The sequence below is a fragment of the Microtus pennsylvanicus genome, chromosome 13, assembly GCF_037038515.1.
Source record: "Microtus pennsylvanicus isolate mMicPen1 chromosome 13, mMicPen1.hap1, whole genome shotgun sequence".
NCBI lineage: Eukaryota > Metazoa > Chordata > Mammalia > Rodentia > Cricetidae > Microtus > Microtus pennsylvanicus.
The window spans coordinates 60869068-60891921 of NC_134591.1; the positions used below are offsets into that span (position 1 = coordinate 60869068).

At 53.6% G+C, this 22854-nt stretch overlaps 1 protein-coding gene across 1 annotated transcript; it reads left to right on the forward strand.

The window, feature by feature from the left end:
- The first annotated feature begins 12931 nt into the window (after positions 1-12931).
- Fndc5 (fibronectin type III domain containing 5) lies at positions 12932-20741 on the forward strand. Its single transcript, XM_075945579.1, has 6 exons — positions 12932-13366; positions 14842-14957; positions 15533-15731; positions 16038-16127; positions 18277-18410; positions 18740-20741. The coding sequence occupies exons 1-6, from the start codon at positions 13186-13188 to the stop codon at positions 18743-18745; spliced, it is 726 nt and encodes a 241-aa protein (XP_075801694.1). The 5' UTR covers positions 12932-13185; the 3' UTR covers positions 18746-20741.
- The last annotated feature ends 2113 nt before the right edge of the window (positions 20742-22854 follow it).

Below are 22854 nucleotides of genomic sequence, written 5' to 3' on the forward strand. Positions count from 1 at the left end.
CATTTGTCCCTTCTTGGACAGTTCTTTCCAGTGCTCTTTCTACATATAGTTCAGATCATCCTGGCTGCCCAAGGCACCAAACAAAGCTCCCCCCTAGGTGCCTAGACCAGACCCTTCAGTCTAGCCTTCACCTCTTGTGGTTGGAGGAAAAGAGGGGGTGTACATCGACAGAGCTAGAGAGCCAGACCCGGATGGAATAGGGACAGCTGGGCCCTTGGGAACACCGGCTCCACTGTGTGCCTTGGCTCCTGTGTTGGGACCCCCAGTGGAGGCGTGAGAGACGCCAGACGAACGTGGGTGGTTCCCAGCTGCCTCCTTCAGGAAGACCTGCAGGCTGACAGAGAGTAGAGATCTGCTTAGGCCCCACCCAAGACCCCTCCCCGGTGGGCCCAGAAGGACAGCCATGCTTGGGACATGGAAAGGAGCCAAACCCAGAATCATCCCCTCTGTCCCCGCCGCTCCTTTCCCCTCCCTCCTGCCTGAAGCTGGAATCTCCCCGCATGCCTTGATTTCTCTTCTCCATTCTTGAGTGGAAGGTCTTGGAGTACCCCTACTTCCTCTGGACTGACTCTTGGCTCAGGCACAGGTTCAGTTGGCTCCCATGCTTTCCTTCTTTGGGAGGGTGATTCTGGAACCTTCCCTCAGCATCCTGCCTCCACAGTGGTGTGCTTCCGAGGGTGGGACAGAGTCACCTCGTTCAGGACATTGACTTCCTTTGCCTGTTTCTGCATGTCACTGAGAGCCTCTGAAAGCAGAGCCTGAGCCCTCCTGGGTGCTGCTGGCTGCTCCCACTAGCCACCTCGACCTTCCCAAGAGCCATCGAAGCACTGAACAGGTTCCTGAGTCAAAGAGGAGGCCTAGGGACTCCCCACACTCCTTAAGACCCTGAGTCCAGCAGAGCGGTGGTGGCACACGCCTTTAATTCCAGCATTCGGGAGGCAGAGGCAGGCAGTTCGAGGCCAGCCTGGTCTACAAGAACTAGTTCCAGGACAGTCTCCAAAGTTACAAAGAGAAACTCTGCCTCGAAAATCCCCTCCCCACCCAAAAAAGACCCTGGGTTTAAGACAAGTGCCTGGCAGCAGAGGGATTGGAAGCCTGGGTCTCTCGCTTCTCTACCTCCTGAGGTAAAACTCTGCCTTGGGCAGGCGACATGACAAAAACAGCTCAGGTACCCATGGCATTGGGGTTACCTCATTTGAAGGCCTGCTGTGTGCATGCTCAGGTTCCTCCTGCTAATGCCCCCTCCCCTCTTGCTCAGAAGAAAGTGTCCAAGAGGGAAAGAGAGCCACAGCCTGGGTAGAAGTGGGGTGAGGAGGGATGGGACAGGGCAACAGACAGTCCCTGAGAGAATGCGCATGTCTCCAGAGCAGAGAAGTGAACAGGGGCTTCAGAAACCAGGATGGCTGTCCTCTTCTACCATGCTGCCCGGACGTCGCTTCTCCCCTGTGTGCAGAGTGCCCTACTTAGACCACGGCATCTCAAGGTCCATGGTCCTGAGCATCTCTCCTGTTGCCTCCATTTTTACAGAGGTGGAAACTGAGGCTCAGGGAGTTGAAGTCTCTACCCTGAAGCAAATCAGCAAGAGGACAGACATGTTGAACCCAGCTCTGTGTGACTCAGGAGCTGCACCCCCACTCTGGAGGCCTATCCGTGAAGTGGGCAGCTCTTGTCCCTCTCTCGCCCACTCACAAGAGTGACCCAACCCCCAGCCCATGTCTCTTGGGTCCCCAACGGGTTGGAAAATCCTGATGGAAGCAGATGGTGGGGACAGATGGAGGGGAAAGCATCTCGGGGGCTGAGTTCACACAAACAAACATTGATAAAGTGATTAAAACCTTAAGCCACCCCTTCCCAGAAAGCCCTGCCCACCCAGCCTGGAGCACAGTGGGCTGTGAAGTGAGATCTGGGGTTCTCCTGAATGCCCTGGGTCTCAACCTCATTAATCCTAGTCTCTGCCAGCTTCCCTTGATGCCAGGGACCACCCCCGGACCAGAGCCCAGGGTGGCAGAGCTGCCAGGAGCACAGCCCGGGAGGGGGCGGGGCAGGCCTGGCAGTTCCCCAAAGAGCTGGCCATGAGGAGGGAATAGTTGGGGAAGGATGGAAAGTCCAGGGCTCTGGGGCTGCAGGCCTGAAATCAGGGCCAGCCGGATAGGGGTGGGGATGCCAGAGCTAGGGTCTCTCTGGGGAAGCCCCACTTGCCATGTTGGACACAGTCTGCCCAGGTTACACAGCAGCCCAGCTGCCCACAGAGCAAACTGAATTCTGAGTCTCAAACAGCTTGATTTGGTTCTCTCCTCCGTAGAGAGAGACAGTGTCAGAGACAGCCCTGGAAGGGGGGCTGTGAGCGTGAGGAGCAGCCACACATGGTACCTAGGTACGTAGGTACTCTGCACATGGTACAAGCACCTCGCTACCAAGGTAACAAGAGTCTGGGACTGGCTGGTACAGCAGGCCCCTACAGAGCAGAGGTTTGGGCCTGAACATTCTCCTGCAGCATCCTGTAGCTGCTGGGCTCAGCCGTAGAGAGATGGCTGCACTGACTCCCAGGAAGAGCAGAGTTCCTGGGCCAAGGCAGCTGGAGCCAGTGTCAGGGCCTCGAATGACGGTGTTACCTCTTTAGACCTGCATTCAAATCCTGTACTGAGATGGCCCTTTTCCTAGTGGTAGAAAGCTGGCAAAAAATAGCCCTCTGACCTTCTGGTTCCTCCTTTGTGAAACCAACATTTCCAGCTGCTTGCTGGACTCCCTCCCAGAAGCCCACAGACACCCCCAGCTCAAATCAGCCAGCAACCAGCTTATCCACCTCCAGCTTGCCAGGTCTCCGGGTCTCCCTCCAACCCAAGTAAGCAAGCCCGAGACCCCACCACGTCCAGGCCCCCCCCTCTGGCTGGTCTGTGTCGGCTACCTCCCCGACCAAATCCAGCTCATTCAACAGCAGCAGGGTCTCCGCTTCCCTCTCCAATTTATTCCCCCTTGTTTCTGGCCAGGTCCAAGCTCTGAGTTCCCCCAGCTGGGATCAGTGTCTCTAAATCTGATTAGAGCCCTCACTGCTAAACAACCTCCCATGGCTCCCACTGTCTTCCAGCCGAAAGGGACATCTGAGGCTCACACACCCACGCCTTCCCACCCGCCTTTGTAACTCCTTGCCAGTTCAGCACCTCTGTACCACGTGACCAGCCCCACACCCCCCCAAAAGAGCGAAGGAGCTCCTGGCCCTCTCCCAGCCCTAATCTCTGTGCGCGCTTGGGATTGGATCTAGATGGGGTAACTGAAGTGACTCTGGCAGCTGGGGACTCATCCCAGCCAACTCTTGTCCGATATAATAACTGTTCTTCCCTCGGGAGGGCGGGGGGAGGTACTCTTAGCTGGAAGCCAGAGGGCGAGAGCGACAGTCCTTTGCCTGAGGTCACTCAGCTGGGCCCGCTGTCCCCCAGTCACAGTTTCAGAAAGCTAAAACACTGGGATCGTTCTTAGGCAGCTCGTAGCCTGAGCACCCCATCTTTCCACCCTTTCATCTCTCGCCTCTGTCCCAGGCCAGCTCCCCACTATCTTCCTGAGGCCAAGCAAAGGCAGTTGTCACTTATGGAAAGTGGGGTAGAGACAAGAAGCTGTCTCCTCTGATACTTTCCCCCCCCCTTGAGACAGGTAGCCCAGACTGAACTCATTGTAATCCTCCTGCCTCAATCTCTTAAATCCTGGGATTATAAGCATGTGCCAACCATGCCCAGTTTTTCCATCCCTTGTAACCTGATCCACATTTCTGTAGGAATGACCTACAACCTGAGTGCAGAACACGGGAGATCTCAGTCCTAAGGAACCGAGGGTTATTGTTATTATTCTGAGACAGGGTCTCATTATGTAGCCCTGGCTGTCCTGGAACTCACTATAGAGACCAGACTGGCCTCAAACTCACAGGGATCTGCCTCCCGAGTGCTGGGATTAAAGGTGTGCGCCACTATGCCCAGCTAACGTTGTTGTTGGTTGCTTGCTTTTTAAGCTTTAAAATTTATATGGTGTGTGTGTGTGTGTGTGTGATATGTGATGTGTGTGTGATGTGTGGTGTGTGTGTGATGTGTGGTGTGTGTGTGTACAGATGAACACGGGCCCGTGCACACATGGAGGCCAGGGGACAACTTTATGGACCAGGCTCTTCTCCTCTACCTTTACGTGGGTTCCTGGAATTACCATCAGGCTGGTACAACAATCAATTTACCTGCTGAGGCATCTCGCTAGCCAGGGTCAAGATTCAAGGGTATGGCAGTGGTGCGCGCCTGTAATCCCAGCACTCAGAGGTGGAGGCAGGAGGATCAAGATTATCCATAGCTACACAGGGAGTTCTAGCGCCAGCTGAGATACATGAGACCTTGACTACTAACGCAGTTAAGATTGTGGCTGGGAGATATAGTTCAGCGGTGGCATGTTTGACTAATGTGCCGGAGATCCTAGGTTCAATCCCCAGCACTAGGGGTGGGGGTTCAGGGCATCAAGCTTTTTTCTTTCTTTCTTTCTTTCTTTCTTTCTTTCTTTCTTTCTTTCTTTCTTCCTTCCTTCCTTCCTTTCTTTTTTCTTTTTTTTTTTTTTTTGGTTTTTTGAGACAGGGTTTCTCTGTGGTTTTGGAGCCTGTCCTGGAACTAGCTCTGGTAGACCAGGCTGGTCTCAAACTCACAGAGATCCGCCTGCCTCTGCCTCCCGAGTGCTGGGATTAAAGCACCACCGCTGCCCGGCTCTTTTTCCTTCCTTCCTTCCTTCCTTCCTTCCTTCCTTCCTTCCTTCCTTCCTTCCTCTCCCTTTTTAAAGTCAAGATTTTGAAGAGAAAGCCCCTCCTGGACTAGAGACTGCCTCCCAACCAACAGTTCAGTCTTCAGGCCTGGCCAAGCGGAATGCTATTTCCAGTATCTTTGCTCTGGGTGGCCATCGTCTCCCAACCCGGGAAACCTCAGTGGCAGGCTGAGGAGAGGGCAGATGCTGGGCCTCACCACAGAGCAGCAGTGTCACCCAGGTCTTCTGCTCTCTGTGAAACGCTCCCTTCCTAGAGGGTGAGGCACCTACCAGACACTGTGGGGAGGGGAAGCAGCGAAGTGTCTGCTCGGTGACACCTCAGGTCTAGGGATGGTCACAGAGGCTGGAGGACGGCGTCCCAGAGAGGGGATGGCATAGGCACGTCCTCTTCTGTGGCCACCTGCTAGCTTCTCAAGTTTAGGGAGGTGGAAACCGAGGCATAAACAGGTCAAGTTCCCTGGCTGAGACTTGCTGAATGGCAGGGTCCGCTCCGGGAGCCAGGGAACCAGGTTGCCTTAAAGGAGTGAGGGTCTCTCCCAGGGACTCCAGAGCCACAGACCCCCGACTCAGGCGTTCCCCAATCTGTCTCCCTATCTGGGAAAACCCAGTCAGCTCTCAATCCTAGCACCTCAAACTCTCTGGAGGCAGGCCTGGGATTGCCTCCTGTTTCCATGGTAACGGTGATCAGAGGGCTTCCCGCAGCAGTGTGGGGATACCACAGACACCAGTACCTGCAAGTCCACACGGGCCCTGGGAATCCTTGGGATGGGGCAGCCTCTAGCGCGTGTTCATGCATGTGCATGCTTGTGCACAGAATGCACCCCAGGGCTGGGAATGCATGCTCCTCCGCAAACACATGGATACCCTTGCATGTGCAGACACATCCACAGGGACCCAGGCCTTGGCATGCTTACCCATCAATGGGAGATCATCCTGCTGGATGTGACCCGCTCCCACAGCCTCCCCCCCCCCCCGAGTCCGGCCTGGTGCAGAGAAGTCTTGGGAAGGCGGGATCCCACTTTACAACACCCACTACAGCACATTTACTGACCACGTGTTGGGGACCGCATGTGGCATCTCCTGTAGCCCCCACAGCACCACGGGGGAGGAACCAGATAAGGAAACAGACACAGAGAGGCAGAGTAATTTGCCTGTGGTCATACAGTGATGGACTGCATCACAGTTTAAGCATAGGACTATTGGGCTGCAAGCGTTTGGGTTCTTTCCCTCATCAGCAGACCCCTCAATGTCAGAGTCAGGAGCACTCACCTTGATCACACCACACACACACACACACACACACACACACACACACACACTCACTCACACGTTGTAGTCAGAGGCAGGACAAGAGAGGAGACTCCCAATTAAAACACTAACAATAATGACCTTTTTGCTCCCAGCCAACAGACACAGACGCTTCTATGGCTTTTGGCGGTTCCTGGAATGAAGAAGTGATGGAGGCAAGGGGAGCTCTGCCTAGTCAGAAACTAAACAGCAAGCACAAGACCTTCTGTGGAGCCACCTGGGGCCACCAGTCGGCTCCTGGTTCCCTCAGGAACTCCGAGGCAGTGTCTAGATCCTGCACTGCTGTGTTCATCTTCACAGCTACCCAAGACTGAACACCCGGACAGTTGCATAGACCGGGCGCTGTTGGATGGCGTGACTGGGGCTGGGCCGTAGCTCAGTGGCAGAGCACCTGATCCGTGTTATGCAGTTCCAATAAATTGGGCTCAATTCCCAGTAGCACAAACAACAACAATAGGCATGCCGGGATGGGGCCCATGACTGTAATCTCAGCATGAGAGAGGTAGAGAGAGGCAGGATGATCTGGAATTCAGGGCCGACGTGGGCTAAATATAGCCCTGTCTCAAAGGAACGAAATAAATAAACAATGACATCAAAACAGTGATCCACCTGCCGCAACAGCCACTGCCACTCAATGCTTCGATAGCTGCCACAAGCCAGCCTTTAGTTCACGCTGAATCCTCACACACCGCCTGAGGCCATGCATGGGCCATGGATGTGGTCACCGCGGCTTGGTGACTTATTCACGAGGCCATCCTTGATGCCGGTGGCTGAGCCCTTGAGTTCCCTGAGAACTGCCATCCTGGGTGGTGGCCATCAACTTCATTTCTCCTCTTGGGTTTTCCTGTTTGGGGAAAATGTGGATTCGCTATGGCCAGAGTTGGCGCCCTCTGCTGGCCATGTCCTGGCTCTGCAGAGCCATCTTCCCTTCTGGGGGAAGCCCTTAGAATAGGCCATGTGAGAGGTGGGGGTTCATGGAACCTCCGGTCTTCACTCTGTGTGGCCCTACTTGGCCCGTGAAAACAGGTGTCGAGATGACCTAGCCGGACATAGGCTGAGCTGAGGAGTCAGCCTGAAGACATCTCCTGCTCCTCCATGTTGGGAATGAAGTCTTACCCATGAACCTCCACTTCAGCCCTCCAAGCCCCTCTACGATAGGACCTCTGGCCCCACACTCTTGAAAGATGTGGGTGACCTGGTGTGTTGCCGAGAAATTGTCTCCAGGGGCAAAGTTAGAGCTGAGGCTTGAGGCACAGGGCAGGCCCCAGCTAGCTTTGGATAAGATGACCCACCTCCCGGAGCACTGTGAAATAGACCAGAATGAAAAACTGAAGAGTTTGGGAGTGGGGTGGGGATGGGGAACAATGGGACGTGGACGCCTTCACCTAAGTACAAGGTTCCTCCTCCTCTCTCCCCCTTCAGCCCCGCCGTCAGCTCCCCATTCTGTGGTGCGTTTGTGAACATCCTCCTTTTCAAGGGAACGAATTGGAGGCTCAGAGAGGTGGAGTTGCCGGCCCAGCATCACCCAGCCAAGGACTTCCGGTTTCTGAATCTCAGATCAAGACCATTGTTTCTGGCTCTGCCGCTGCACCTGCCTCCTAGTCTCTTCACGGGTCGCCTGGTCCCAACCCTGTTTTCTACGGTCCGCCAACAGCAGGCAACATGATCACTTTAAAACGTAAATGCATTTCACCACAGCCCTGCTTTGCGAAGGTTCCATTTCTAGTGAGCCAGTGGGGCCTTTCTCCTACCCCCTGCTGCCCCAGCTGCCCTCACTTCCTCCCACTTTGCCGGTAAGACTCCACTCTTTCCGGCTTCTGGGTCTTTCCGGCTTCTCTTAGTCCTGACCATCCCAGGCATACTCCTGCCCCAGGGTCTTTGTGCTTGCTGTCCCCATAGCTGGAACCCTGTTGTGATATGATATACCGACTTCCTGTCCTTCAGTTCTTAGCTCAGATGCCAGCGCTCGGGCCACACTCCCTAGCTGTACCTACTCAGCCGCCTCCTGCACACTTGCTCACCTTTCTCGTGGCTCCTGTCAGTCTCATGCACCCAGGCTAGCCTCGAACTCACTGTGTAGCCAAGGGTGGTCTTGGGCTCCTGAACCTGGTGCCTCTACCCCCCCCCCCAGTGCTGAGATTATGGGTGTTGACGATTACACCCAGTGATGGTCCTCAGTTTATGCCGGCCTGAGCCCAGACCTCCCTCTTGCGTGCGAGGCAGATGCTCTACCCACAGAGCTTCATGCCCAGCCTCAGAAGAGGTGTGTGTGCCTGTGTGTGTGTGTGTGTGTGTGTGTGCCTGTGTGTGCCTGTGTGTGTTCTGTATGTGTGTCTGTGTATGTGCCCGTGTGGGTGTCTCTGTGTGTATACGCCTGTATGTGTGTCTGTGTGTGTGCCTGTGTGTCTTCGTGTGCATGCCTGTGTGTGTGTACCTGTGTGTGCCTGTGTCTGTGTGTGTGTACCCGTGTGGGTGTCTCTGTGTGCATGTGCCTGTGTGGGTGTCTGTGTGTGTCTGTGCCTGTGTCTTTGTGTGTGTGCCTGTGTGTGTGTACCTGTGTGTGCCTGTGCCTGTGTGTGTGTACCTGTGTGTGTGTCTGTGTTCATCTGTCTGTGTGTGTCTGTGGTGTGTACAGGTGTTTTGTCTACCTGTATATCTGCACCGCATGCATGATTGAGGAAGCCAGAGAGGGCATCGGATGCCCTGGAACTGGAGCTACAAAAGGTTGTAAGTTGCCATGTTAGTGCTGAGAACAGAACCCGGGTCCTCTAAGAGAGCAACAGTGCTCTTAACTGCTGAGTCATCCCTCCTAACCCCAGGAACACCTGCTCATGTTTGTCTCACTGGAATGTGGACCCACTGAGGGCTCACCTTGTGCCCAGTATGTCCCCAGGACTGCTAGGTTCTTAGTGCTGATCGGACGAAGCTCCTGGAGCCCCATCTTCTGCCAGCTGCTGAGAAGAGTCTTTCATGACTAATCCTGTTTCTCCTGCTCTTGGGGTTTTCGTCCAGGGCCAGTAGCTCCCTGGCCCTCATGAGGTGCGCACTGTTTCCCCTTCCTCCCCTACACAAGCATACATACTGTGCTCTCAAGCTTCCTCCCCCTCCCCCTTCCCTTCCTTACTAGCTTGGAACTCCTCTGGTTCCAAGCTAGGGCTCATTAAGTGCAGGCATTGCCTCCTTCTGGAAGCCCTCCTTGCTTTCTTTCCAGTGAATCCTGTCTTCTGCCCCTAAAAGATCTGGTGCCCTCTGTCTGAAAGCACAGCCCTCTTCCTTATGAAGAACATCATCTTCCTCATTCCTGATCAAGAGAGTTGCTCAAGGGACCAGAACCAGTCTGGCTCCTCACCGTGTCCTCGGTACCCAGCCCCAACAGGCGTGGGTTGGAGTGGGACCTTAGAAAACATGAGCCTGGCCTAGCCACATCTGAGATTAGACAAGGCAGATCGTATCTCCTGGCTGTGCAACCCACAGCAAACCATCTTCTCTCACTGAGTGTCAGTTTCTTCATCTATAACATGGGTGTGATGGTCTTAACTGTCAGCATTGTGAGGACTTTCGAAGATGGAAAATGCTGGTGAGCTGTGGGTCCCTGAGCTTTGCAACTTCTGTGAGCATCAAGCCCTTGTGTCCTCTGTGGAAGAATGCCCTGGAGTCCTATCCTGAAAGGTCTTTAGAGATGGGGGGAGGGAGATCAGGCCCTGAACTTGAATTTTAGACACAGCCCCATAGTTCATTGTCTGTGTAGTCCCCGGCAAGTCTCTCGCTTCTCTGAGTCTCGGGTTCTCGATCTAGAACGGAGGCTAAAGATACACATTAGCCTAAAACTGAAAATAACGCAGCAGATCAAGAACTGAGGTCTCCTTTATTGTACCCCAAAGCAATCTCTTGCCTTCTCCTGAATCTCCCTGCGACTTGGGGCTGCGTCTAAAGAGCACACTAGATATGAGCCATGTCTGTCCCGAGACTGGACAAAAGCCTTCCTATTATTGATGAGAACCTATGACAGAGACAGACTCTGAGACACCTCAGAGAGTCTAAACGTGGGTGAGTCCTTTGGGGTCTGTGTCTTCGGAGAGCCAGGCAAGTAAAAAAAACAGGAACGCAGCCAGGAGGACTCATTCCTGCTTTCCAGGCCCTCCCTTCTCCCAAATGCAGTTCGAGTGTTTGTGTGTCCTTCCTGAATGCTGCCTGGAGCCGGGTACACAGCAGGTGCTCGATAAGTGAGTGATAGAAGGATGGGTTTCTTCTGGACAGCCAGCAAACATTAACGCCTGCTACATTAGTAGCCTCAGAGCTGCCCTAAGGCAGGGAGCACTGGATGGCGGGTAGAAAGAAGTGCAGACGAACCACTTCCCAGGCTCCCTCGGGGCACCTCCAGGTCCTTTCAGTTCTTACCACCCTTAACCAGCTCCTTCTGGGTGCCGGATTCCAAACCAGGGCTTCCTCCAGAACTGAGAATGCCCCAGCACCTCGTGTATCCTGGAAAGGCTTTGTGGGAATCCTGGGAACCCCAAGGTCACAACTCTTTACATTCCTCAAGTCTGCCAAGTCCCCTCCAGTAGCAACCAGCAGCCTCTGCTCGTTGCACCCAGACAGTGAACACGGCCCTTTCCCCCTCCTAACGCCCTACAACAGCCTGGGGTTTTTCCCAGAATGGCCAGCAGGTGGCGTGGAGGCACCCCTCTCCCCATTACTGGACAATAGGCTACATCCCACCCAGACCCTCTCTCTCCTTTTTCCTCAGCCTGGAGAAAACCATGACCTCTGTCTGACCCCTCTCTTTCCTGCTGTTCCAGTATTGGCTGAGGAGACTCTGAGACTCCGGTTGCTCCTACAGGCCCCTGATAGTCTAAGAAAGGCAAGGAGGTCCTTGGGGGTTAAGCTGCAGTTGGTGGGGTGGGGCTGGCAGGGCGGGGCAGGCAGCAGCTGCCAACCAAAAGAGAACAAGAAAAAGAAGGGGGAAGGTCCCTGGCTGGGCTACTATCCCAGGCAGGCCCAGGTCCCAACAAGGTCCCAGCTAAGGCTCAGCCCCAGGACAGGGTATGTGGCCAAGGAAATAGATGGTGGTAAGGAATAGGGGCGTCAGTGGCATTCCTGGGGGTGCAGAGGGTTGGGTGGTATGATCAGAAAGTTCGACAGAACCCCCTGAGCCACCTCCCACCCATTCACCCCATTCTCCCCAGGGGTCCAGGTAGAAACTTGGGAGGGGGCAGAGGGAAGAGTCCTTGAGGGCAGGCATTAGTAAAGAAGTGTCCTGTGGCTCCTTTTTTATTAGAGCTCCAAGTTTTAATATAAAAATTCACATAATGGCAAATAATAAAGTTGATTCAGTCAGTCTGCCCATCCCACTGTGACCTCTAGACTCTACCCTGTGTGTGTTTACACGGGAAGATGCCTTCTTACCAGGGTAGATAGCTATTTTAAAATGTAATATACGCTAACTCAACCAACATTCAGGTAGTGAATTGTTTCCTCCTTACAAAGAAAGAAAGAAAGAAAGTCCAGCCATCCGTCCTTCTGGACAGGGATGTGATGGTTCAGTGTCAAACTTACTTTCCCGATGCACTTTGGTGGACAGAAAACATTCCAAACTGCTAAATTATATTGTTCAACAGTTCTTTCCAAAAGGGTATCCTGTGGCTTCTTTTGCCTCCTGATGGAGTTTGCACCAAGCTCGGGGACCTCTCTCTGTACGCCTCCATTTTCTAATCTAAAGCCTGGGAGTAGAATGGATGACCTTGAAGGGACTTGTTCCTCCTCTTCGGGAAGAGACCTCTGTGACAAAGGAGTGTCCCACCCACCTACCCACCACCACCGAAGGGTGAGCTTTCAAACGGGAGCGTGACAAAGCCGTTTGTGTAGGGAGGCCAAAGGACTCTCTCTGCTCTAGCCTTGCTCCCTCGTCTTGCTTCTCTGACTGGGCTGGGTTAAAGATGTTCCAGGCTGGGGGCTTCCTGTTGTCCTGTAGGGAAGGACAGCCGGTGTGGGATGGAGGCTTCTCTCTACCTCTCAGACCCTCTCGGGAGTGCTGGGAGGGTGTGTGAGGACAGGATGGCAGTGGTTGTTCCAAGGCAGGGAAGAAAGGTTTTATCAGTGTGTGTTAATTACTGAAGCTATCTGCCACATCTCCCAGCCCCTAGCACTTAGAGCCATTAGCTAAATCAATGCTCAGAATGGGCATAGTGGTCCCCCAAAGTCTCTGGAAACCGCAGTCTCCGCCCCGTGTTTCTTGAAGAAACATGGTTCCAGATTGTTCTTTTAATAATCTAGAATGTGAGCAGCTTTATAGAGAGATTTTAAATGCTGGGGTGTTGAAGTCACTCTGGGTAGAGGGGTCTGTTGAGTCAAGCTCAATTTTGGAACTCAGACAGAGCACCCTGGGTTCAAATCACGATGTAGAGGGTCCGTTGCACAAGACAACTATCCAAACTGCAGTGTCCATCTACATGAAATGCCCACAGCGGAGTGGACCTTAGGGGCTGCAGTGAGAACGAAGTCCCATACCCAAGAAGGTCCTCAGAGTGCCTGCGTGTAGCAGATGTTCACAGTGCTAGAGAGGGAATTAAAAATAGGCAAAGAAAAAGAAAAGACTGGCCTTGGGTCTCAGCTAGACCTCCAGAAAGTCAAAGGAGACCCTCCTCAGCCCCAAAGGACACACGGAGTCCCTCCCCAGAGTATCCTGTCTGTACCCTACTTACACCCCTGCAGCGTGTGTGTATGTGTTGTTGTGTGTGTGCCTGGGGTGTGGGCTGGAGTGAGAGAGGTGGGGCACAGATGGGCATCTCCCAAACACTTGTCCTCCCTCTCTCCCCTGGGGAAGGGCCGGGCCGGGTCAAGACTGTGGCTGGGACTGGCAGTGGAGCGGTGCTGCGGCTCCTGCACTGGCCAGAAAGCGGAGCCGCGGGTCCCCGAAGCCCCTGGCTTTCCGGGAGCGTCCAGAATCGGGATCAGGGACAGGAGTGGGGGCGCCCTCGGTCCTCACCCCGCCCCCGCCCTCTCCCTGCAGCGGGGGCGCCCCGCCCCCCGGGCGCCCGACGTGGACGCGGCCGCTGCCGCCGCCGCCGCCGCGCGGGAGTCGCTGTCCGCGGAACCGATATGCAGGCGGCGCGGGCCGGCGCGGGGCGGCCGGGCCGGGAGGGCCGTGGGCTGGAGTGCGAGCGGGAGCGGCCGCCGGGCGCTGGGGTCGCCATGCCCCTCGGGCCACCGTGCGCCTGGCCGCCCCGCGCCGCGCTCCGCCTGTGGCTGGGCTGCGTCTGCTTCGCGCTGGTGCAGGCGGGTAAGGGGGCCCGGGGCGGGGGACGGGCGGAGGGGGTGCAGCCTCCCCCTCCTACGCTGCCACCGGGGAGTTCTCGGTTCCCTTTCTGCTCCCTGAGGACCTCCTGTGTCACCTGCTCCCTACTCTCCTAGCCCGACCTCAGCGCCTCCGAACCTTCTTGACCCCTAGACCCGTCCTTCAGCCGCTTAACCTCTTCCCTGGGATTTTAGGATCTTGATCCCTTCAGGCCGTCCCCTAACCCTGGGTCTTTGCCTCAGTCACCTTTTCTGGCCCTGGGAGCAGCCGAGGACACCAGTGCCCCACCTTGGGCCTCCCTCTGTATCCCTAAAGACCTTTCTCAGAGACCCACAGGCAGATCTGCACAGACGCACCTCTCTGTGCAGGAGCGACCATGAAGACAAGAACTGGAACCTGAGGTTGCAGGGTGTGTGTGGGGGCCTAAGCCTGCTACAGTCAGTGTCTGGCCCACCCCAGGGGCTGCCTCCCCAGATCACTCCGATCTGTCCCTCCTGGCTGCTGCTGCTGCCCTCCCCCCCACACCTCTTTCCTTGCCCTGCTTCTGTGTCCGTGTGTCTCTAATGCTCCACTTGTCGGCTCTCTAGATCTGTGACCGCAGCCACCTGTCTGTGTCCTTCTGTCCCTTTCCATCGGCATGTCTGGCATAATCCCTGGGCCTTGAGTCCACTCATCTGAGGGGTATGGGGTTACTGCTCAGGCCCAGGGCTTCTAATCACAACACCTGCGCTCTTGAGAGGCACAGCCCGTGTGACTCTCCTCTCCCGGAAGGTCCTTGCTGTCCTGCTCCCCCATTGCTTTCCCACTTACTCTCTGAAATTGCCCCCATTCACCTTCTTCCTTCACCTAGAAGGCTTTGCCCTATCTTGGTGTCTCTCCACCGAGGGGCCCTGTTCTGAATGCCTTTCTCTAACTTCCCCCATCCCCGCCACTTGAGGCCCCACGGAATACGGAGAGGTTCACACGGACCCTTCCCCTTATGAGCGCTCTGCCCAGCTCAGCACAATGCTGGGTTGCCCCTCACTCCCATGCCAGGGCTCAGCCCTTCCGGGCTCTTTATCTCGGGGTATTACTCCTTCCCTCAAGGTCACTTAGTTGACCGCGTGGGGCTATAGAAAGGGCCGTGAACTAGGAGTTCTTGTGACTGCTTCCGTCTGGCTAATCAGCTTCTACAACTCCGCTCAGCTATCCCCCACCTCCATACCTAACCACCCATCCACTAGACCTCACCCTGACTGAGGCCTAGGCTCATCAGTTTACCTAAGGACCCTTGGTCTGGCCAGTCTGTAGCAAGCGTCACAAGGACCCTGGGCCTCTCAACCATCCAGGGCCCAGCTGAAGCCTTGGATTCTCTTCTCCCTCTCCACATAGCCTCCCCCAGCTTTCCCCTTTCTCATTTCTGGAGACACTAAGCCTCAGGGCCGGGCGTGCTCAGGCTCAGGTGCCTCCTTGCCCTACAGACAGCCCCTCGGCCCCAGTGAACGTCACCGTCAGGCACCTCAAGGCCAACTCCGCAGTGGTCAGCTGGGATGTCCTGGAGGATGAGGTTGTCATCGGGTTTGCCATCTCTCAGCAGGTAACCCTTGAGTGTGCTTGGGAGGAGAGGGCATAGCAAGACGGTGACAGAAAACTGGAAGCAAACAGTGTTGCATGCCTGTAATCCCAGAACTCAGGAGGCACAGCAGAAGGACTGCAAGTTCAAGGCCAGCCAGGCAATACAACAAGACCCTGTCTTAAAACAAAACAAAACAAAAAAGAAAAAGAGAGGATAGTGTCTGTCTGTCTGGGACATAGGGTGGTGGCAGAGAAACAGAAAAGGAAGAGAAACACAGGACAAGAGATGTGAGTGACAAGTTGTACATTTAGCTTAGAATCGTGGCCACAGAAGGTCCATCGTCAGTGGAGAAGGGTTTGGGAATGGAAGTTCAGAGCATGGGTCTGACCTCAGACACACACTGGCATTCGCAGTCATTGTGTGGCCTTGGGCAACATCCTGACCTCTCTGAGCCCGTCTTCTTAGCTGTACCGTGGAGATAATGGCACCCGAGGCCCGCTTGATGGTGATGTAAATGAAAAGGACTTGTCACTGCGGAAGTGGGCAGCGTAGGGTAGGTGCCAGCACACTGACATACCGAGCCCTCCCCCTTTCAGAAGAAAGATGTGCGGATGCTCCGCTTCATCCAGGAGGTGAACACCACCACCCGATCGTGTGCTCTCTGGGATCTGGAGGAGGACACAGAATACATCGTGCACGTGCAGGCAATCTCCATCCAGGGCCAGAGCCCAGCTAGTGAGCCTCTGCTCTTCAAGACTCCACGTGAGGCTGAGAAGATGGCGTCTAAGAATAAAGGCAAGCCTGGGCATGCTAGAGTCCCAGGGTGGGGGCAGTTAGGCGAGGGCGGTTGGGCAGAGCAGGGAGGAAGCAAAGCACCTCAAAAGATGGAGGTTTGCTTTGGTCCCCCAGGAGGAGACTGGTGTGTAAACATCCTCCTTTGGATTGAGTCCAAACGCTGCCACCCCAAGCAGCCTTCACGATGTTCCTGGAACTCTTCATGTTGGGTGTCTTGGCATCGATAGAGGCACTTCTTGTGGGCTTGGCCCCGGAGGAATGGCTGGAGAGGAAAGGAGCCCAGGACTAGCTAATCTCTCCCCACAGATGAGGTGACCATGAAGGAGATGGGGAGGAACCAGCAGCTGCGAACAGGCGAGGTGCTGATCATCGTTGTGGTCCTCTTCATGTGGGCGGGTGAGTCAGGTGTCCAGGTCCTTCTTCACTGACCCCTGAGGAACTGAGGGCCCCAACCCACCATCACCAAGGGAAGGGAGCTTGCAGATGTCTAGGAGGGGGTGAAATTGCTAAGTCCTGCCTGTGGCGGCTCTGAGAGCTAAATCTGACTCTCTCTCTAGTCCCCTCCACCCAAAACACAGCCTGGTATTACTGTCTTGTATGCTGTGGACACGCCTGCCTTCTTCCCCGCAGAAGTGGTCCAGCCTCCTAGGCTGGCACAGTCAGTGTACCGTGGTCCCAGCTTCCTCCTCTTCTGGGATGCTGGGCATCAAGCTTGGGAAGCTCAGCGAGGAAGGCACTGCCTGACCTCAGATGTGGAGCACTCTCTTCACCTCCCTATTCTAGATGCGGCTGCGCGGCAACCACACGATCCCCCATCTGCCCATAGGAACGGCCTCCCAGCCTTTGTGGGCCCATAGCACGTTGCCCCTCTTTAATCTTTGTGTAATTTTGGGTGGGCAACTCTCTTTTCTTTCTAGTCTCTGAGCTCTCTGAGGATAAGGTCCACATCATTCATCCTTATATTCAACCAACCGCTCCATTCTAGACTCCACTCCACTCTAGAGGAGCCTTGTGCTTGCCAGGAACTTGGGCTGCGACAAGATTGGGCTTAACTATAATTGAATACAATGAGTGTTATAGTTGTTCTAGTGTGGAGAAGGGCTGGAGAGATGGCTCAAAGGTTAAGAGCACTTGATACTGATCTTCCAGAGGACCCCAGGTTAGTACCCAGCATCCATATCAGGTGACTCACAACCACCAGAAACTCCAGTCCCAGGGGATCCAACAATTCTGCCTCTGTGGGCACCTGTACCCACATGAACACACACAAAATTAAAAATAATAAAAAAAACAATAAACTTAAAAATAGGACTAATATGAGAAAAGGAGATGAAGTCAATTCTGGAGCTAGAAGTAGAAAATTTTTAAAAATTTAAGTTAAAACAAAACAAAAACCATAGGGGCTGGAGGTGTGGCTCAGTGGTAGAGTGCTTGCCCATCATCCCTGAGGTCTAAGATTCAGTCTCCAACACTGAAGACAGGACAAAAGACCGAGAGCAGAGGCAACATGGGAACCGAGCTGTGAAGGCTAAACAGAAGCTAACCAGGCAGCCAACAGAGGAAGGTTGCTCGCGATACGAGCTTCGAGAAACATCAAATTAAGCTCACAGACTGACTGAGGGTAGCTGTGGCCGTGACAGAGTGTGGAGTGTCGGGAACAAAGAGTAGAGAGGGCTGGAGTCTTTTGAGAGATTTGAACACCACACTCAAGCCTGATTATCATGGTGGCTGAGGGCAGACTGTTGAAGAAGCATTTGGGGGAAAAATGTTTCTTACTCCCACAAAAAAGCAGGTACTCAAGAAAAGGCAGGAAGACGAGGGCTAGACAAAGAGGAGGTTTGATTATGGTACATTATTAGGCTTGGCACAGACAGTGTTTACATAATCACAACACTATAAACAGAAAATTAACCCAAACTTGTGGTGGAAGTCTATTAGGATGTTGGAGAGGGAAGTTGTTGGGCTTCATCTACTATGATGGGAAGTTGAGAGTGATCTCAGATGGACCAGGAACAGTATAGAGGCAGAATGGGGAACATTTTTCGAACCGGAGTTAGCAGTGTGAATACTATCGGCGTTACTAGGTTACTAGTCAGTGTAGGACTCTGTGCATCACCTCCCTGCCGCCCCACGGTGACCTTGAGAGTTACTGACACCCTCTCACCAGTGTGCTCCCTTGTGCCCTGGGACTAATAATAATAGGCTGGAGTTGTAAGGATCAAGTGAGATTGAATACGTCAGTTCACAGCACAGGGCCTGGAATAGGCTCAGCAAATGCTGTTAGCGTTCCTGCGGTGGCTGGCAGAGGCTTAAAGAAAGGGTAACGGGGAGACATATGATCAGATGTATGTTCTGGGAGGGCCAGCCCGGCAGCAGAGAAAGGGATGGCTCATGCCCGGGTAGATGGGGAAAGGTGCCAGAGGCTGGAGGGAGGCTGCAGCAGCGCAGAGACCATCTGGAGATGGCAGCAAGCCCTAGAGGGGAAAAGGCAGGCAAGGTAAGAAATCAGTGCCGGGCCTCTGACTGCTCCTGCTTGTCTTCCTAGGTGTTATAGCCCTCTTCTGCCGCCAGTATGACATCATCAAGGACAATGAGCCCAATAACAACAAGGAGAAAACCAAGAGTGCATCAGAAACCAGCACACCAGAGCACCAGGGCGGGGGTCTCCTCCGCAGCAAGGTTAGGGTAACATCTGGGCTTGCCTTAAACATCTGTAGTCCCTGGACTGCAGAAGGGGTCAGCTCAGGGCCTGGCATGGCAGCAGCTGGGCAAAGCCAAGCTTGGCTGCCGCCTGTGTGACACAGGGGACACTGCAAATTGATTTTGGATCCTCGCCTTTTGCAGGGTGCCAAGGGCCAGCAGTGCTCTGTTTTGTTTTTTTTTTTATAAAATAGCCAATGGGAACGGCAGAGTTCCTGGTTGATGTGGGAGGGACAGCAAGTGTAGGGGTGATATGTCTGGGGCGGTGTTTTATGTCTGTCCCTTCATTTCTTCTTGTGTGAAAACAGATATGAAGCCTTTTAAGTGTGCGCTCTGAGCAGCTCAGGTGACAGTAGAGAATGGGAGAGGACCTCGCTGTTCTGACGATGACTGTCCAACAAACATCTGGCCCTCTCTACGTCTCCTTCCCTCCATCTTCTCCTATCATCGGGCTTTACTATCTTCTCTCTTGGCTTCTATCTTTCTGATGTCTTTCCTGAAGCCTCTCATTAACCCTTACCTCCAGGAGCACCTCAACAACGCCAGTGGCCGAGGCTGCACCCAGAGACAGAACTGTGGAATGCGAGAAAGCCAGCCCAAGGGAGGTCTTTGCTGTGGGCGGACTGGGTGCCAGGGTTCTCAGCCCGGGACTCATGTCTTGGCCACTCATCTTGACCAAAGGCTGTGTGTGAAAGGCAGAGATGACTTCCAGGCAGGCAGGGCTATTCTTTTCTTCCCGTGGGGACAAGAGTCTGGCGTTTGGGCTACAGCCCTGCTGGTCCTTCTCTCCTCTGCCCAGTTTCCCATCTTGCAAGAAGTCTATTCAACCAGCTCTGGCCACTTCTCTTGTTTGTTCCCTTCCCAGTTTCCAGACAAGCCCCCAGTGAACATCATCAAAGTGTGGCTGGCCCTGTCTGCAGAGAAAGGCTTTCATTCTCTGCTGGTCCCTGCATCCTTCCTGGGCACAGGGTGAATGTTGACTAAAGCGGTGGGGGCACAGCTAGCCACAGTTCCTTTTCCTCATCTTAGTCTGATGATGGAGGCTGAACTATAAACCCAAATTTTGCAAAAGCAAAAAAAAAAAAAAGCCAAACAACAACAACAAAGAAAAAGCCACAAAGCTAGAAGGCCTGGCCTGCACTCTGGAGAAGACAAGACCATGCTGCATGAGACCCAGCTTCCCACCTCCCACTTCTTCTGGACTGGCTTCCTCTTTGAGATAATGTGCAAAGCTCTGGGAGAGAGCAAGCAAGTGCACCAGGAAAGCTGTGCAGCTGCCTGCTTCTCAGGGTCCTGACTCCATCAGGCCCTTTCTAGCCCAGTCAGAAAGGACATCTGTGGCGTGAGGCACACCTTTGCAATGCGTGTGATGTTACTGTTTTGCGGCTTGGAAAACAATCAGAGGGCTGCACTCCAGAGGGCAGAGGCTTCTGCAGAGGCTGGGGCTGATTGCTGGTGTCTTCAGTCTTTGCAGTGAGATCAGGATGGATTCTGAGAAGACCTGGAAGGTAGTGTCTCGGCACTGCAGCGGCATCAGCTGGGATAACCGGAAAGGGCACACCTATGGCCGACACCCTGGGGCTGCTGAGCAACCTGCTGGAAAGCGGTTCACCAGACAGAGAGCAGCTTTGCTGTCACGACTGGCCTCTGGGTCTTTGGATCTTGCCATCTCATTCAGGGTCCTCTGAAAGTTATCCAGGGTTCCCATGTCCTTCCCTAGAGCTTGAAGTGTGAAGAGACAGCTAGTTCTCCCTCTTCTCTATTTCTTTTTCCTCTCCTCTGCCCCTTTCTTTTCTTTCTTTCTTTTTTTTTTTTTTTAAAAAAAGGTGCTTGATGAGGCAAGCGGACTTCTCTGGGATACGCATCATGGCTGCCAAATGCCTGCCTGGGAAAAGTGGACTCTCCAGCTTCCACTGGTGGCTAAGGTCGTGTAAGAGGCTGTTCCCAGCACAGAGCAGGTGCTTGGTCATTATTTGTTGTACTGAATGATGCACACTGGTGCCCAAGTCAGAGAGCTAAGCCATCACCCAGTGACTGCCCCTTCATTCGGGTCTATAACAGCTCTCGGGACTGGGTCAGCCACCACTCTGCTTGCTCCAAGTGTGGCAGCACAGGAGACAGATACGGGCAGATGTCAGCAAACAAAGGGCTTCCTCCTGGGAGGGCATGAGGTTCCACTCATTGTCTTGTGACTTCCATCCCTGCTGAATGGGGCTGCAAGGCCAAGGCTCCTTAAGAACGGTCCTTACCTCGATCCAGTTAGAGCAATAACCACTTTTTAAATGTAAAATAAAGACAAATGAAAAGGCACACCCTTGTCCTCTGGTAAATGCCCAAACGTTGCCCTCTTTTTCTGGCAATTGGCAGGAAGTCAGGGTGTGTGGAGGAGGGAGTCAGTTCTCTTCCATTTTGGCCTGCAGCTTCTTAGGGACATGCCTGCCAGCCAAGCTGGAGTTGGAAGGGAATTCTCGAACAGATGGGGGTGCACGTGCAGGAGAAGAAAATAGATGCTCCACCATCCTCTTTCTGAGGCTCCTCTCTAAGCTCGGCTTGGGCTGCCTCACCACATAGGTATGCAGGCGCCTGCTCGGTTTCTTAAAACAAAGGGTTTTCCTCTCCTGAGAGCGCTGTGTGCTTATTCCTGCCAGAGGACTGTGTGTGGCTCTTAGCTGGGGTGGGTAAGGAAGGGGAGAATCGCAAAGACTGCTCTCTGCAGAAATCATTCAGTGCTCACTCCGTGCTCTTCTGGGCTGTTAAAGGAACATCATTAAGATCCCAACGGCAGGCTGAAAGGCAGGCAGAGGAACGATGCCATTAGCCAATGAGTGAACTAGGAAATGGGACACCTCGAACATTCCTGTCCAGAGCCAGGGGAGAGAACGTCAGATGTGCAGTGCTTAGAGCAGGCTGCTCAGGTCCCAAGAGTGGAGGGAGAGGAAGGTCTCAGAAGCCTTTGAAGAGACAGAGCTCTAAGCCAAACCTCAGAGAGGAACCGCCTAGGCTCTCTGCTCACATTCTTCCAACTGAGAAGCATAGGTACAGGGAGTTAGCAGGGTTTGGAGAGCCCTGTTAGGTGTGGGGGGGGAGGTTTCCTATTCATCCGTGCCTGTGGGTACACCATAGGAAATAGAGTAAAGTGCTCCTTTAGCTTAAAGGCCTGTCCTCTTCCTCCTGAAATGAGGATGGCTCTCTTCTGGAATCAATTGCTATTTGCAGTAAACACCACAGCTATTATTCGAGAAGTGCTTCCTCCCTTCCTCTCAGGTGACTCCAAAGATTCCTTGCAATTCAGGAAAGCTCTGAGACCAGGACCAGAGCAGCAGGAGACCCTGACCCTGGGCAGTCACTTCTCTGAGGGTGGAGGGCTTCCAGAGCCCGCCCACCCAGGATAATGACTAAAGGCTGTCCTAGAAACACAGTGAGGCCAAGAGGCTAAGGGGAGAAGGCTAGGCTGCTGGGTCTTTGGAGCAGGGACCTTTCTTCTGTCCTCTAAAGTCTAACCCAGCCCTTTACAGGCATACATAACATTTCACCAAGCCATCTACGACAGGCTTTCAGACTTTATTACTGAATTTTGCTTTTAAGAAGTAGTCTCCAAAAAGCTAACAAACAAACAAACAACAAAAAAAAAAAGAGGTAACCTCCAGGGGGCTGGAGAGATGGCTCAGCGTGTTAAGAACACTAGCTCCTCTTCTAGAGGATCTGGGTTCAATTCCTAGCACCCACATGGCAGCTTACAACTGTCTGTAACTCCAGTTCACCCAATGCACATAAAATAAAGTTAAATAAGTTAAAAAAAAAAGCCTCCAGGAGCAAACTGCTTCTATAAACAGGGCACGCTGGCTGCCCCGGACCAGTCCACAGATGAAAAAAATATCAAATCTCAAAATACAGCCTGAAGCTAAGTTAAAGAGATCTCTGTGGGGCTGGAGAGGTGGCTCAGAGGTTAAGAGCACTGACTGCTCTTCCAGAGGTCCTGAGTTCAATTTCCAGCAACCACATGGTGGCTCACAGCCATCTGTAATGAGATCTGGTGCCCTCTTCTGGCATGTAAACATACATGGAAGGAATGTTGTATATATAATAAATAAATAAATATTAAAAAAAAAGAGATCTCTGTGTCCAGATAGCCTGGTGACACATGTCAGGATTGTCACTTAGGTTACCTTTAAAGGTTCCCTAAAGATCACATTCCTCCTGTTTCTGACTGGGTGCTGGGCAAGACCAGATTTTCCATCTACACATTCCGGCTGTTACGGGGGAATTAATGGATTGGAATGACAAGGCAGGTGATTGTTCATTAAGGAATTCCAACACTGACCAGCTGACTCTGACAAATGGACGCATTTACTCGACAGGTGCCCCAGCATTCACACACACACGCACACACATACACACACACCAAACCCTGCCCCGGCATACA

Excerpts from the sequence above, each read along its gene's own strand:
- Fndc5 (XM_075945579.1), top strand. The coding sequence starts at position 13,186 with ATGCAGGCGGCGCGGGCCGGCGCGGGGCGGCCGGGCCGGGAGGGCCGT. Across the intron at positions 14,958-15,532 it reads GGTTTGCCATCTCTCAGCAG|AAGAAAGATGTGCGGATGCT; the intron begins GTAACCCTTGAG and ends TCCCCCTTTCAG. Across the intron at positions 15,732-16,037 it reads GATGGCGTCTAAGAATAAAG|ATGAGGTGACCATGAAGGAG; the intron begins GCAAGCCTGGGC and ends CTCTCCCCACAG.